This window comes from Microtus ochrogaster, chromosome 24, assembly GCF_000317375.1.
Source record: "Microtus ochrogaster isolate Prairie Vole_2 chromosome 24, MicOch1.0, whole genome shotgun sequence".
Classification (NCBI taxonomy): domain Eukaryota; kingdom Metazoa; phylum Chordata; class Mammalia; order Rodentia; family Cricetidae; genus Microtus; species Microtus ochrogaster.
Genome location: NC_022024.1, coordinates 1,267,751 through 1,283,804, shown reverse-complemented (window position 1 = coordinate 1,283,804; position 16,054 = coordinate 1,267,751). Strand labels below are relative to the sequence as shown.

The window sequence follows — 16,054 nt, the reverse complement described above, 5'->3', positions numbered from 1 at the left end:
TATACGGTGAAATGTAACCAATAGAAAGGGCAGAAGTGAGTGGGCACAGAAGACTTCATGATAGTGTGGGAAGGGGGCAGATGCTGAGTGTTCTCCAGGTATATACACTGATATTCAGCCAGAGCAATTATTTGCAAAGAGGAGGTTTTCTTTTTTTTTCTTTCCTTTTTTTTTTTTAAGTTGAGGATTATGATAGCAAGAAAACATTTGCCTTCATAAAGAAAAGCTTTGGGTTTGTTTGTTCGAGTGGCCTGTGGGAGTGGAAACTCATTGGCATTTGGGCGATGGGGCTTGAGTCCAGGAGTCATGGACGGGCAAGTCTGCAAGAGGACACGGGAGGGACTGCAGCCCATAGTGGGTGCTCCCACCACACTGACTGTGGGCACGATCAACCAGGAAATTGTAGGAGTGGAAAACCAAGAGAGTGGCAGCTTAGGCCCACCTACAGCAAGCCGTTATAGCTGCCACTGCCACAGGAGACCAAGAGAAGACAGTTGGAAGTGAGGTGGTGGGCAAGTCTGTCGTTCTAGTCACTAAAATATTTGACACAATACTGTGCTTTATACAAAAATGGATTGCAGTATCCTAAATTCTTGATGCTCAGAATGTTTTTCCTTATTTATTTTTACTTAAAAATTCCCACCTCCTCTCCTCCTCCCATTTCCCTCCCCCTCCCCCAGAAAGTTTTATTGTGCTAACATTTTAGGAATCCCAAGGTTGATTTTTGTCCTAAGTGTGCTTCATGAGTTGTGTAGATGTGGGTAACCTTTTTACTCTTCTGAAATACCGTACCCCCTCCCCCCATCTTACCCTGAAGAGAGAGAGTTCAAATCTGGAGTTCTTTCATTGCTAGTAGGTGAAAGGTGACAGAGGGAAAGCGAGCATGGAGTGAATGAGGCTTTGGAAGAAAAACAGTGGATAGATGAGGACCCAGTGGAGCACTTAGCCACCTAGCTCTTGAGAGGTGGGCGGCGTGTGTGCGCGTGTGCGTGTGTGCGTGTGTGCGTGCGTGTGTGTGTGTGTGTACATTGATTTTTTTCTTTTCCCAGAGATAGCTTTTGCTAGCAAGTTCTTGCCTAACTGGCATCTTAAAAATACGGGAAAGTGAAGGGAAGAACAGAGAAAAGGGGAGGAAGGAGAGAGGGGAAGAGGAACAAGCAAGTTGGTGTCACTTTTATGTGTGCTCAAGGCTTTTCTAATGGTTTTGATGGACTGTCTTGTTTCTGAAGTAGAAAAAGATGCCAACTACCTTAGTGGAATATGAAGTCATCTTTGCATTCAGTAAGAGAAATCTGCTACAAGTCTCTCTGAAAATAAAATTTTTGATCTTGCGATATCATAGTCAGGCCCAGGAACTGGCCTCTTTCTGTTTTAGAAGTGAGCAGAGCCTCCTCCATAAATGGCCATAATGCTTGCTGCTTTTCAGTTTAAAAAAAAAAAAAAAAGGTGAACATCATCGTCTGCTAGAAAGGAAGGTTTGAAATCTCATTTTATAATCCAGGTGTTCCCAAAGCATTTCTTGACTCACTACTCTGCTCTCCAGTGCTTCTTCCTTTCAGGAGTGCGAATCCCCCAAAGAGGGGACTTAACAGGGATGCAAAGGACTCGTCTTACTGTCGATCCCAGTGGGCAGAGTTCGGCCACTTTGGAGCTACTCCCTCATTAATGCTGATTGAAGGAGTGAGGTGGATTATGATGACAAGCCGTTTCTTTGAGACCTCAAGGAAAAATTTCCCCAGAAGACTGCTTGAAGGAAATCCCAAGCCGATGCAGGGTGGGAGAATGGGGGCTCTGCCTTTGCCCTGTCAGTTTTGTTTAGACAGGACTATTCTGGGATGGCCTGTGTGCCAGAAATAGAAATTGCCAGTTTGTATTTGTATTGGTTACTGTTTCCCTTTTTCTGAGCAAATACTTGTCGTGAGCCAACTTAAAGGAGGAAGAGTGTATTTTGGCTGACAATTTAAGAAGGGCTACACTGTCATGGCAGTGAGCAGGGTAGCTTAGGGATCACATTGCCTCCGCAGGGAGGAAGCCCAGGGAGGGGAACGCTGGTGCTTGGCTCACTTTGTTTCTTCAGTCTGGGATCCAAGCCCACCAAATACAGGCTGGATCTTCCCACCCCAGCTTCCCCAGGCTAGAAACTCTAGGGGCCGTGCTCAGTGGTGTGCCTCCTGTGGCATCTGGATCCTGTCGAGGTGCAGAATTCACATCATGTTATTCCTTATTGAGAAGCTGAGTGTCTCAGCAGCCTGTAGAGATAGAAATACATGCGTGGATACTGAGTCGTGGACCAGAGGCCCAAACTGAATGGAAGTTGCTCAACTTGTTGGGCAGAATGATCTTAACTGATTAAAGTCAGTGACACCCAGAAACTTGAGGCTTGCACGGGAACTAGGCACACATGTCCACGTGAGACTCTGTGTAGAAGCATATTTTGTTGGTTACCGTGTGTGTTCCCAGGTTAATTAGACCTGCCAGGGAATAAGGAAATACACAGAGTTTCTGGAGGAGGTCTCCATACGTGAGGGAGTGCTGGACAAAGGTGCTTCCCCATCTTCATATAAATAGAGAGTGCCTCATGAAATGAGGGAGGTCCCGTGACCCGGGTGTGGGCTGCAGTGCTGATGACACTTGTTTGTGCCTCACTTCCAGATCAGATATGGCTTAAAACACCTGCCACGTGCCAGGCCGCCTGTTAAATGCTAGGTGCAGAACGGTCATAGGAAGGCCTGATCCCTGCCGCCAGGCTGTGTACCTGTTGCATTTCTGGAGCTGTCTGTCCTGTGTTTCCTAACCCTGCCCATTCTGCTGTCCTCCTTCTCCTTCACTGTCTTGCCTGTAAACACCCCATTCATTCTCTGTGCTGGTGTGTGCACGGGACATCTTGGGTTCACAGCACTTCCCATGTAGTAGTAAAACTGAGTGTGCACGGGCATTCTTTCTGCCGGTGTGTGCACGGGACATCTTGGGTTCACAGCACTTCCCATGTAGTAGTAAAACTGAGTGTGGCTGTGGGTTCAGAGGACAGATTTCAAAGATTACGTTTGGAGAGAAGGGCCCCCCTTCCTTTTATGTTGATGCTTCTCTTCTGAATTCCAGATTGGCGGCGGGAGGCACACCATGAATGACCACCTCCACATCAGCAGCCACAGCCACGGGCAGATCCAGGTTCAGCAGCTGTTTGAGGATAACAGTAACAAAAGGACAGTGCTTACAACACAGCCAAATGGGCTTACGACAGTGGGCAAGACAGGCTTGCCTGTGGTGCCAGAGCGGCAGCTGGACGGCATTCACAGACGGCAGGGGAGTTCCACCTCTCTGAAGTCCATGGAAAGCATGGGGAAGGTGAAAGCCACCCCCATGACGCCGGAACAAGCGATGAAGCAATACATGCAAAAACTCACGGCCTTTGAACACCATGAGATCTTTAGCTACCCTGAAATATATTTCTTGGGTCCAAATGCTAAGAAGCGCCAAGGCATGACAGGTGGACCCAACAACGGTGGTTATGATGATGACCAGGGATCATATGTGCAGGTGCCCCATGATCATGTGGCTTACAGGTATGAGGTCCTCAAGGTCATTGGGAAGGGGAGCTTTGGGCAGGTGGTCAAGGCCTATGACCACAAAGTCCACCAGCATGTGGCCCTGAAGATGGTGCGCAACGAGAAGCGCTTCCACCGGCAGGCGGCGGAGGAGATCCGCATCCTGGAGCACCTACGGAAACAGGATAAGGACAACACCATGAACGTCATCCACATGCTGGAGAATTTTACTTTCCGCAACCACATATGCATGACGTTTGAGTTGCTGAGCATGAACCTCTACGAGCTCATTAAGAAGAATAAGTTCCAGGGCTTCAGCCTGCCTCTGGTGCGCAAGTTTGCTCACTCGATTCTGCAATGCTTGGATGCGCTGCACAAAAACAGAATAATCCACTGTGACCTTAAGCCCGAGAACATTTTGTTAAAGCAGCAGGGTAGAAGCAGTATTAAGGTGATTGACTTCGGCTCCAGTTGTTATGAGCACCAGCGTGTTTACACGTACATCCAGTCGCGCTTTTACCGGGCTCCGGAAGTGATCCTTGGAGCCAGGTATGGCATGCCCATTGATATGTGGAGCCTGGGTTGCATCCTTGCGGAACTCCTGACGGGTTACCCCCTATTGCCTGGGGAGGATGAAGGGGACCAGCTAGCTTGTATGATTGAACTTTTGGGCATGCCCTCCCAGAAACTCCTGGATGCTTCCAAACGAGCCAAGAATTTCGTGAGCTCCAAGGGTTACCCCCGCTACTGCACTGTCACGACTCTTTCAGATGGCTCCGTGGTCCTCAATGGAGGCCGATCCCGGAGAGGGAAACTGAGGGGTCCGCCAGAGAGCAGAGAGTGGGGGAACGCACTGAAGGGATGCGATGATCCTCTTTTCCTTGACTTCTTAAAACAGTGTTTGGAGTGGGATCCCGCAGTCCGCATGACCCCGGGCCAGGCTCTGCGGCACCCCTGGCTCAGGAGGCGTTTGCCAAAGCCTCCGACCGGGGAGAAGACGGCGGTGAAGAGGGTCACGGACAGCACTGGTGCTATCACGTCGATTTCCAAGTTACCTCCACCTTCCAGCTCAGCTTCCAAGCTGAGGACTAATTTGGCACAGATGACAGATGCCAATGGGAATATTCAGCAGAGGACAGTGTTGCCAAAACTCGTTAGCTGAGCTCCAGTCCCCTAATGCTGGCAAGCTGAAAAATGCGTTATAGCTGAGCCTTATTGGGTTGAAAAGTGTAGCTCAGACCTGTTTTTATTTGCTCAAAAAACTCGACTCATTTGTATCTTTTCAGCACTTGATGTAAGACAGTTTGTTTTGTTTTTATAAAATACATGGGGACAATGCTTTAAGTTTTTATACTTTCTCAAACTGTTTCTTCCCCCTTCCTTGTGTTCTAAAAGTAAGATGAGCCTTACTGTATTTCGTGTGGCTGAGTGATCATCATATCAGTGGCAGGCCATTGTTTTTTTTCATGACTGCCACACATTTACAGATTGGTCAAACACATTCACGATGTTTTCATGGTTCGTCCTCTATGCTCCCCAGGGAGGTGGCCCCCAGGGACCCTCCTTCTCTCTTTGTGCTCCGGGTTCACACAGGAGCTGCACACCCTGCTTCCAAATTCTGTAAATTAACCTGGGTCAGAGCGGAAGTGGAAGAAGGGTCAGTGTGAAAATCTCTAGGAAAAGCTGCACTTTAGAGATTGTCTTTTTTTCTTATGGTGTATTCAGATGATTACAAACTAGATTGCCCAGGTTTTAACTGCCCACGTAACATTCTGACGTTCTGCAGCCACCAGGCAACGTTTAGTAGCTAAGTAGAAATTGAGATGTGTGAATTCCTCCCAAGGCTCTGGGAAGATGGCAAGCTGTCATAATCAGGAAGCCGCCTGATTTTAGGACGTTTCCCCACTGTTCCGTTTCCCTTTCTCTTGTCTCTGCCCTCTTTTTGTCACACATCTGTCCCTTGCATGTAGTGCGTCCTTTTCCTCCAGCTGTCCATCCCGGACTGGTAATGCAGAGAGCCATCTCAGCTGCTATTATGTCCAGAGTTTCATGCCTCAGTTTCCAAAAGAACATTGGCCTAGCTACCTAAGGGGGATTTCCATAGTTCCAAAGAAGGTTTAGCCGGCTGGACTGAGTTCACACTGTAGGCGTCGCTGAGGTTCCCTCAGCCTGGGAAAACATCAACTCTCCTTAGAAAGCAAAAGGGTTGAAAATCCTCTTGGCAAAGAGAAGTCACTGTGGCCATTCAGTTGGGCCAGTTTTAACAACACATTGAAGGGAGGAGAAATTCAATCTCGAGTTAAATGGTTTGACTTATTCTTTGATTTGTTAGAAGAGCCATGGAAACTGCATCCCTCTGTTTACTTACTTTCTTTTTGGATTGCACTGAATGTTTTTGTGGGGATGACACTTTACCTGAAAGAGTAACTGAGAGTTAGGTAAAAGAATATTTTCTTCTCTGAATAATAATTATTTTCACAGTGAAAATTTCAGTATTTTATCACTAAATGATGAACAGTGATATATATCAATTTCAAGGCACGTGAAAAGAATTTTTTTAGTATGTGCAATTTAATAGAGAAAGATTTCTGCCTGTTTGGACAGTAGGTTTTGGATAGTAAAAATTAGGATAAATAATCTTTTATATGCACAGATATTATTGTATTGCCTGTAAATCGATTTACAAGTACTTAAAGCATGGTCCCCAGTGAGGCCAAGAAAGTTTCCGGTTAAGTTTTGTTTTTTGTTTGTTTGTTTTTTAATTCTATGTTTTCTCTTATTTAAAAAAAATCAAAAGCAAAAACAAAAAACAAAACAAAACAAAAAACCAAAAAAAAAAAACAAAACAAAACCCACAAACAAACAGTAGGTTTTGGATAGTAAAAATTAGGATAAATAATCTTTTATATGCACAGATATTATTGTATTGCCTGTAAATCGATTTACAAGTACTTAAAGCATGGTCCCCAGTGAGGCCAAGAAAGTTTCCGGTTAAGTTTTGTTTTTTGTTTGTTTGTTTTTTTAATTCTATGTTTTCTCTTATTTAAAAAAAATCAAAATCAAAAACAAAAAACAAAACAAAACAAAAAACCAAAAAAAAAAAACAAAACAAAACCCACAAACAAACAGAAAGTCATTTTGAATAAAACATTTTTCTTATCTTGAGGCTTTGCCAGTTGATGGTGGAAAACTATGCTCAGGAATTATTTCAAGTATTTGCCAAAAATCAGTAATAAGATTAGCTATTAATAAGTTAGCGATATCGCTGTTTGCTTTACTCTTTAAGGATGCCATTGATAGATTAATTTGTCCCTTCTGTACTTAGCAATGATAGCTTGTTTCCCTAGTTGGATTCTTTAGCATATTCTACACATTTCTGTGTAATCTGTGAAGTGCAATACTACGTCAGTAAGTTACATTTTAGATGATGCTCATGTGACAGGACCCCCAATCAGTGGCTTATAGGACTTAAAATTTTGTGTATTTATTTTTAAAACATTGGCTGAAAGGCATGAGAAATACAGGATTTGGTCTGGGGACTTTTGGAAAACAATGAGTCTCTTAGTGATGGTCAGTGTCTTCAGGTCACTAAAATAAATTTAAAATCTACAAAAGCTGCTCTCCCTTCCCAAGGCGCCTGTTTTGCTCCCACTCCCACCTAGTTTGAGCCTGAGCCTGCTGCTACCAACTCCCCGATAACACAGCTATACTTGCAGCAGTTTAGACGTGGATTAAAATTGCTTGTCTGTTTCCCCCACCACACAAAACTGGTTCTTCTGATGCCAGCAGAACATTTGTGATGAGCTTTATCCACAAATGCAACCGGAAACTTCGAAGCCAAAATATGATGTGCTATGGGGCTTTTCCTTCCTTCCTTCCTTCCTTCCTTCCTTCCTTCCTTCCTTCCTTCCTTCCTTCCTTTCTTCCTTCCTTCCTTCCTTCCTTCTTTTCTCTCTTTTTTCTTCCCCCAACCACATGAAATTTCTTTTATTCACGAAAGCTGCCATGTTTCAACATTTACTGATACAGCTGCTTTGAGAAAATCCTATTTAATTATTGTGTCTAAAACGAAACTGTTGCCTCTTGGGGATCTTAAAACCTAAATAAAGGGCTCTGATAGGCTTCTAGGAGTTGGCTTGGAAGCGGTCCTTGGGCTCACAGGTTACCATTGTCTAGGGAGGTCTGAGCTGTTTTCAGGTTTAGGAATAGCACAGTGTCGTCTTGTCTTTGGTTGCAGTCTCATTTGGCTCCGTCTCTTGCACTACCAGAGTTCTTAGCACAACAGTGGAACACTGAGTGATGCAAGGCAGTGTAGATTAACATCTTACAGGAGAAATTGTGCCCTTAGTGTTAACGATGTGCCTTTTGTTCTGAATGCCATGTTGTAGGGCATGCATCTTTTGGCCTCTTTAACTCTTTGAACTAGAGGTAGTAATGATGGAAGCCACCTCTGCAAAGATAACATCTGTCTTAAATATCTAGATTTATAGGCCTTAATAGAAACCATAAGGCGTGAATCGTCCTTGGGCGCTGAGCAAGATAACCATCGGTTAGTTACATCAGGAATCCCTGTGTTTAAAGGGTTAAAGATGGTCTTTGTTGTATCTGAACATCAGACTGATTTTTTAAATGATATTTTTTTTGTTATGGTAACACTAGACAAAAATCAACTGTATTTGTAAAAATTTACCTCAAACCATTTATTTTATAGTGTGATTAATCCCAGGGCATTTGGTATGAACCAAAGTGCATTCCTTTTTTTATGTGCCTGGCTCTAGTGAGGATGGCCAGGGATTTTTACAATTTGGGTGCAAGGCACTTAAGCCACTTTTAAACTTACTGGGTGGTGTGGAGTCATGTCAAGTGGCCCCATCAGAATGTTAAAAAAAATTTAGGCATCGGTAGCATTGGGCCATATTGGAATCTTAAAAAACATGAATTATTTTAAAGAGAACATTCATTTTTGTAATTTTTTTCATCAAGACTATTTCTGGTAAGCAGAAGATTTTTAAATACAAACCAACTGATTTGGCTGGTGAAGGTTTTAATATTGCCCAACACAATGCTGTGGTAGCGCTTAGAAGCAAAAGTATTTGTGGACTCTGTTTTTAGGGGCTGTGCATCTCTGATATGGACACATATAATTCATTGTAATTATACCCAGCTCAACTGGTACAGTTATGTCTAGGCCGTGGCTTGGGTTTTTATCGAGCAACAACTTAGACAACGTGACTGTAATCATGCTGCAACTGTGTGTACTGAACATATGTGAAAATGGTTGAATGTGGACTGTGTATATATGTATGTACAAACTTCTGTGAGATGCTGCTGTCGCCACTTGACATGAAAAGTGTTCTAGTGGGTTGGAATCCTAGTGGCCAGTTCTATGATACTGTATGTATTGTACAGCTGATGACGGGGTAAGACTGTTTAGTGAATATTTGTTAAATTTTATTGTTGTGGCCAGAGATAATTTCAGAATAAAATTTTAATGTCCTACCTTAACTTTTTTCTCCCCTTTTCTAACTAATTTAACTCCTCATCTATTTCTGGTATGGTTGCCCCTGGTTTGTTAAACCTGGAGAGACCTTGGACTGTCAGTGGCTCGAGATGGTGAAACGGTCCATTCTGCTCCTTCGTTCGCCAACTGTGACTTATTTCTTCATTATAAATATGCAAATTCTGAGGTTTTTTTTAAAATGAGGTTTTAGGGGAAAAAAACTTCTACTAAATCTTAGCTCTCAAGACATTCTGCTTATCTGCCGTAATTTTGTATTTGTTTTTCTTTATGTGGTATCTGTCACATTCTATACTTGCCAGAGCCTCAAGTCTTTTTCTCCTTCAAGCTTGCTGTCAGCTCTTCCCCAGGAGTCTTCATGTTGTCCAGTGTACACTTCTGGTAGGTTATCCCAAGATGTTCTTGGGTCTCCCCCGGGCTTCCGGTGTGCATGCTTTCGCTGTTTTTATCTGTGGTATTCTCTTTGGTTTTTTACATTTTGGAGTTTTGGTGGCTCCTGCCATGACTGGGTCAGGAAACAAGGCTCTTCTACAGCAACTAACTCTAGACAAGTCAAGATCAGAGCTTACTGACCGAAGGCAGCAAACACTATGTTAGACATCGCTGTAATGTGTCAGGTTATCGCTGGGACATCGTATGCAGAAGTTTCCCTCATGGCAAGGGTTATCTCACACTCTGTTTACGCCCCTCCTGCTGAAGGAGGTTTCCTATATCTTACCCATAGTAAGTGGGAGTTGTTGAAAGAAGGGCACATGAGATTCCTAAGCCCAGCTTTTGTCTTCATACACAGCGAGGAGGTTTTCATATTTGTTCAGAGTTCACATCCAGTGCACACACACAGCAAACAGAAGAATAACTGACCCTCCAAGAGCAAAACAGAACATAAATGTCTAAGCGATGAGCCGGATGTCTATGAAAGCCGAGGCAGCTCCATGGTGCCCGTGTCTGACCCGGGAAAGATCGGTGTCATCAAATCTTTCTAAATTCTTAAGTTGGTTAATGCAATATTCTGTATGAGTCCCTAATTTCTTCCCTTTTGGAATCTGTAACTATAAAAAGAAGTATTCAGAAATGAAGGCCTTCAACACTACTTTCTAAACAGCCCTCGAGAACACTCCCTGTTAGCATAAGTTTGGGTCTTTTCAAGAAGTGGGAGACTTTGATTACCTTTGTGTTTTGAAAAGGGCTTTAGAAGGGACCCCAAAGCATGGGTTTTTATGGCTTTATTTCATTTGGTTTGTTTGTTTTAAGATTTAATTACACTGCTTTTTCTTCAGACTTTATGCAAATAAGCACTTCTCTCTGGTGGTATCTAAGTCCCTCCCAAAAGAAAACTTGACTACTGTGTCAGGTGTAGATGAGAAAATTGTATCTTCATGCAAAGTGGTTAGTTTATGTGGTTTCACTTTGACTTAACTTATTGGTTGTGATCTCCTTAGGAACTGTGAGGGAGACAGGAATTGCCGTTTTCTCGCATCTCAAGGAAGTGTAGGAAGTACTTCAAGAGTGAATGGTGACTCTCTAGAGTGTTAACTGTCTATAAGAAGGACATGAAGAGATGTATTGTAATTGCATTTGGTTTGGCAGAGCACAGGGGCATTGTTCCCTCCAAAGCAGAGAAAATGCTCTCGCAGATCCCAGTGTCAAATGGGCATCCTTCATCCTTATACATTCCTTTGAGCTATAATTATCCCCAATTCTGAATGAAGTGGCTGATGCCAAAGAGACTGTGCAAAAACAGAAATCGTTTAACGCGAAGAACCTTAGAAAGAAGAAAGTGATTTTTTACTAGCTATCAGTTTCCAAGAATATCTTTTCAATTAAGAAACCACAAAAAAAAGAAAAAAGGACTTGAACATTTTAGTCTCTTTAGGCGCACATGTAAATTCAGGTGCAACCACACACACTCAGTTTGCGGAAGAGTGGCATGTGGCCTTGTGGGAAGGAATTGTAGCTCTGTTCTTTATTTCCTGTGTTCTTAAAAATGGTTTTCTCTTAAATTTGAGTGTATGAAAATATTTTTGACATTAATTCTCAGGGAATTAAAAAATTTCACTGACTGTAGCAGCAGATAAATCTCTTAAATTCAGATTTACTCAGGTTCTTGACCCTTTGCCTCCATATTTAAGCAAATCTAGAATGCTTTCAGGGAAATATATAAACATAGACATCTCAGATACAATTTAAAAATACCAAATTGGAAATAAATCAGTTTTTACAAACTAAAAGATTGTGTCTTTCCTTGCGTTCTATAACAGGTATTTACTGCCTACATTTGAGAAGTTTTAAATATCAAGTCCATTTCTTTCTTGGTTAAAATGAAGTATTCTTTATAAAACTGAGGCTCGTGAAAAGATCATTTAATAAACATTCTGAGTTCTTAGTTGTTTCGGGGGAACAGTATGTGTCTGATTACAGTCCGATTAATCTGGACGTAGTAAAGAAGCATATGAATAAATTGGGACTAACTTGTCATTCTTTTCTCTGAAAGGCAAGGCCCTACTTATTTTCTCCTTTCCCTAGAATTAAAATCATCAGACTTTTGGCCTGAGTATGCTTATTTCTAAAAAGAAAGACATTGACTCCATAGAATTGTTTTAACATCTGTTGCAGACTGCATTCATTTGCCAAGCACTTCCTAAGTGTCTACATGTGAAGCTGGGTCACAGGCACCAGAAATGTAAAGTATCGAACAAAATAGACACGGGCCCTGTCTTCAGGGAGCTGTTAGACCGGTTGCCAAGGCAAGCCTGATATAAATAATAGCATGAACAAAGAGTTACTGTTTGTTGGTTGGTTTGTTTGTTTGTTTCTCGAGACAGGGTTTCTCTGTAGCTTTGGAGCCCGACCTGGTACTTGCTCTGTAGACCAGACTGGCCTCGAATTCACAGAGATCCGCCTAACTCTGCTTCCGGAGTGGGGGGCATTATTACCACCACCTGGCTAAGAACTACAAATTTATTGAAAGAAGAGAATGAGTGTGGCAGTGAGTGTGTACGATGGCAGAATGGTTGTGATGTGTTGTGTTGTGTAGGTCTCAGGGGACGCAAGAACAGGGTTGTTAGATGGAGCTGGAGGAACAGAGTCCCTGTGGAGGGAGCCCAGAGAACGAGAAACTTGTGCAGAGAAGCTGGAGTGCTTGTGTCAGACCAGGGCAAGCATCCTTTATCTTGGGCACAAGGAAGTGACCAAGGGAGATGCCTCAAGCAAATTGGCTCTCCTGGGCTGTGGAGACGGAAAGAGGGAAGAGTGGAGGAAGTAAAGGCCTTCAAAGGACTGATAAGGAATGCCAGGGGTTGGGATATTTGAAGAGATGGTGGGCATAAGGACTCTGAAAATAGAAATAGCCGGTATTGGTGTATGGACAGTAGCTGTCGCTGTTTCAGGTTTGCTTCGTTGAATCAAAGGGAAATGGAATACTGTATTTGTTCAGAGAGAATTGGAGATTAGTGTGTTTGGTTAAACTGTGAAGTGCGGGTGAACTATAGTTTGCTAAAGACTTGAAGCCTTGGAGTAAAATTCCACTTACTGATACATTGAAAAAAAAAATTGAGGAACTTTTGGATTTAAGAGATTCTTTTAACACACACACACACACACACACACACACACACACACACACACACAGAGGCTGAGGGCGAGGATATAAAGGCTCCAACAAGCAAACATAATCCCCCTGGTTAGGTCACCTCTTGCACTCCTCCTCACTCGTACAGAAGTTAAGTATTCTAGGGAGGGAACTTAATAGCCGCCCCTTCTGTTCAGAATCTATGCTCCCTGGATATCTGAAGCTGTTGGTAATACTGAAACCTGTACATACAGATTTCTTTACGGACCTGCAATAAAGTTTAATTTATAAATTAGGTTTGGAAAGAGATGACTAATAGTCAATAATGAATTAGAACGATATGCAGTGATAAAATGATCAGGATCTGCCCTTTTGTCATTTGAGGCCATGATTACAAAAATAAAGGTTACTTGAACACCAGCTTTGTGAGTCTGTGAGAACTAATTTGACAACCAAGGTGGCTACATGTGTAGTACATTTGATGTGTGGAGCATGCGTGCCTTGGGCATAACAGATGTAGCATGTCCTAGGTGAGACAGCATGAGGTCTCCTACTACTCAGAGGGATGTACAGCCTGAAATTTATTAATTATTTCTGAAATTTTCCATTTAATATTCCCAGCCTGTAATTGACATTAAGTAACTAACCATGGAAAAGAGAAACCTCAAATAAGGTTTGATAAAGAAACTTTAAGGATGGAACACGATAGTTTTACATGGTGTGTTTGGTTTACCAAAACAATAATAACAAAAGAAATAAGTAGGTTTCTGGCCTTGAGGATTTGATGGGGCCTTTTTGGAAGGCCATTTGTGTTGCTGCTGGGCAAAATGCTTCACAAAAGGGGGTTTCTAGCCATGTCTCAGTGGAATTCAGGTGGGTCCAGAGCTGAGGACTATTTGAGAGAAAGAGAATTGTTCTCACGGTTGTCTATCCATCATGCAACGTGTATGAAGCTACATTGATATTTGGGGCCTAGCATAGACAGTAAGAGGGTGAAGCAAAGCTCTTGAAAAGGTGAGCATTGATACTTCCTCAAATGTGCAGTGTCCCAGGCACTTCCAGACTGCTATCTGTCTGGAAGGCATGACGCTGAGCAATGGAGTACCACCGAAGCCAGCACTGACATCTTCCACCCAGGAAGAATTCACTGCACGGTCAGTAGAAGTGAGATGGGAGAGGCCGAATCATCCTCCGTCACTTCCTTCCATCACTCCTCCTGGGCACACTCTGGCACAGAACACAAGTGTTATCTGGAGATAACGTTCTAGTCTTGAAGGTGGGTGATCAACAGCTGATAGCTAGAGTGTTCGCTGCGGATTGTGAGAAGCACAGGAAAGTAAGGGTGAGTAGACATTGGGAGGCCGGCTATAAGACTGGAAGGATGTAGGGAGGACAGATGTAAGACTCGGAGCAAGGAAAGGTCCCTCTAGGAGACAAGGTTTTGCAGGGTGTGCGCTTCTGCAGGGTATGAATGCTCGGACTGGAGAGGGCTCTCTAGTAGCCTTCTCTAGGACATGATATACTTCTTGTGCCCAGACAGTACAATATGGAAAACGGGGTGGGCAGGCAAGGTCAGACTGAACGGGGTACCCCAGACCATGGTGAGGCCCTAGAGTTTGCTGTGATTATACCAGAAAGCCATTGGAATGATTAACATGTCATTAGCTGTGCAAGCAGCCATTCTGGCTTCTCATGGTGAAACCTCACAAGAGAACCATGAGCGTGAGTGCTGACACTTCATGAAGACAGAGTGTCCTTTATTCCTGGCTTTGAGGAGGAACTTGTTATATAGAAATAAAACTGTTTCTAGATCACGGGTTTTCCTTTTGAAGTGAGGGAAGGTGGAGGAGAGATCAAGTCAGCACACAAGAGCCTAGAAGACCTTAAGAAGACCTTACCTTAAGAATTTGAGAAGCCTGTAAAACTTCAAATTCCACAGATGTCATTAAAGCTAGAAAGGACATTTTGAGTCAATAAGAAAAGCAGTAAGAAGTTAAAAAGTAAACAAAAGCAACTTAAAAGATTCCTGAGAAACAAATCAATCAAAAAGTTCTGTTGTAAAATCAAAGCAATGTAAATTAAAGCAAAGGGTTTGTTTTTAATCAATAACCAATAAAACAGCCATGTTTCCAAAATACCTCATGGCACAATGCACTCCTTAGATGCTGCAAGAGGTCTAATGAACAGAACCTTCTGGAAGGCACCTTGACAGTTTTCCCTAGAGCTTTAAAACCTTACAGTTGCACTTGCCTGCCAGTTGACCTCTAGAACGTGTCATCAGAGGAGATCCAAGACGCTGACACAATTTGTCTACAAGAATAATCACATCGAGTTACACAAGCCTGGAAGACACCAGTGTGCATCAATGGAGGAGGATTGCTTAATAAATTACACTTCAGTACTTCAGTTATGTTTTTATGTAATTAAAATCAAACAAATTAAAAAATCACTCAAAATAACAACACGCTTTCCACCTAAAATAAGACACAAGACTGACTGTTCCTCTTGCCAAAAGGTAGCGGCAGAGGATTGCCATCAGTACAAAGATCTGAAAGAAGTATATCACTGTAAAGAGTAGTCCTGATAGTTAACCTAGATCATCAACTCCTGGGGATTAATGTCACGATGGAAACACATCTCTGAGCATGTCTGTAGAGGAGTTTCTAGGTTGGGTTAATCTTATGGGAAGACCCTTTAAACTGTGGCTGGCACTATTCCAAGGGCTAAATATGAATGGGCAAGCTGAGTGCAGCCGTCATTTCTGCTCCTTTCGTGTGGTCCGCCACTTCAAGGTCCCGACCCCGTGTCCTCCCTGCCATGAGGGACTGCACCATTAAACTGTGACCCAAAGTAAATCCTTCCTCCCTCAAATACTCGTCTATAGGCATTTGACCAGAGCAGTGGAAGTAACTAATACAGTATGTTTTTCATTTTAATTTTCTTGTATCTTTTCCACAATAACCATTCACATTTTAATTATATTTAAAAAACATTGCATTATTTCAAAGAAAAAATGAGTAGAAGGCACTAAGGTAGCAGCAGACAATTACTTAGCAATGGGGAAGCCGCGCAGGGAGCGCAGGGGACAACGCAGGTTACAGCTGAGTTGTTCTCAGGTTTCAAATTCTTGCTCGCTCCTTTTTCAGCCTGGGCATCTGCATCTCCCACTCCCTGAGTTATTTATTTCCTCTTGAAAACAGTAAGGCCTTTAAACCAACGTGGTCACATCCCTTGTGACCCATTGCAACTGGCGAATAATGAGCCGATTAACCCCATGACCTTCACCAATGATCAGAAGTAAAAATAAAGACAAGAGCTTCCCTTGCTCTTGAAATCAGCCCCTCTCTAGACTTTCCCTGGGCGTATTCTTCCGTCTCAGACAGCACCCTGGGCTTGTTTCTTATCCCCTTCATACAGCCTTGA

At 42.9% G+C, this 16,054-nt stretch overlaps 1 protein-coding gene across 2 annotated transcripts in view; it reads left to right on the top strand.

The window, feature by feature from the left end:
- Dyrk2 (dual specificity tyrosine phosphorylation regulated kinase 2) overlaps positions 1–9,050 on the top strand; it is a 13,579-nt gene extending 4,529 nt beyond the window's left edge. Inside the window, exons 3-4 of one of the 2 annotated variants that reach the window (XR_003377960.1) lie at positions 3,100–6,152; positions 6,415–9,050. Coding sequence is in view for 1 of the 2 variants with exons in the window: in XM_005357914.2 (XP_005357971.1) it covers positions 3,100–4,707 (1,608 nt within the window). In the remaining variant the exon portion in view is untranslated. Of the gene's footprint in view, positions 1–3,099; positions 6,299–6,414 lie in introns of those variants that run through there. The other variant, XM_005357914.2, reaches the window with a different exon arrangement.
- The last annotated feature ends 7,004 nt before the right edge of the window (positions 9,051–16,054 follow it).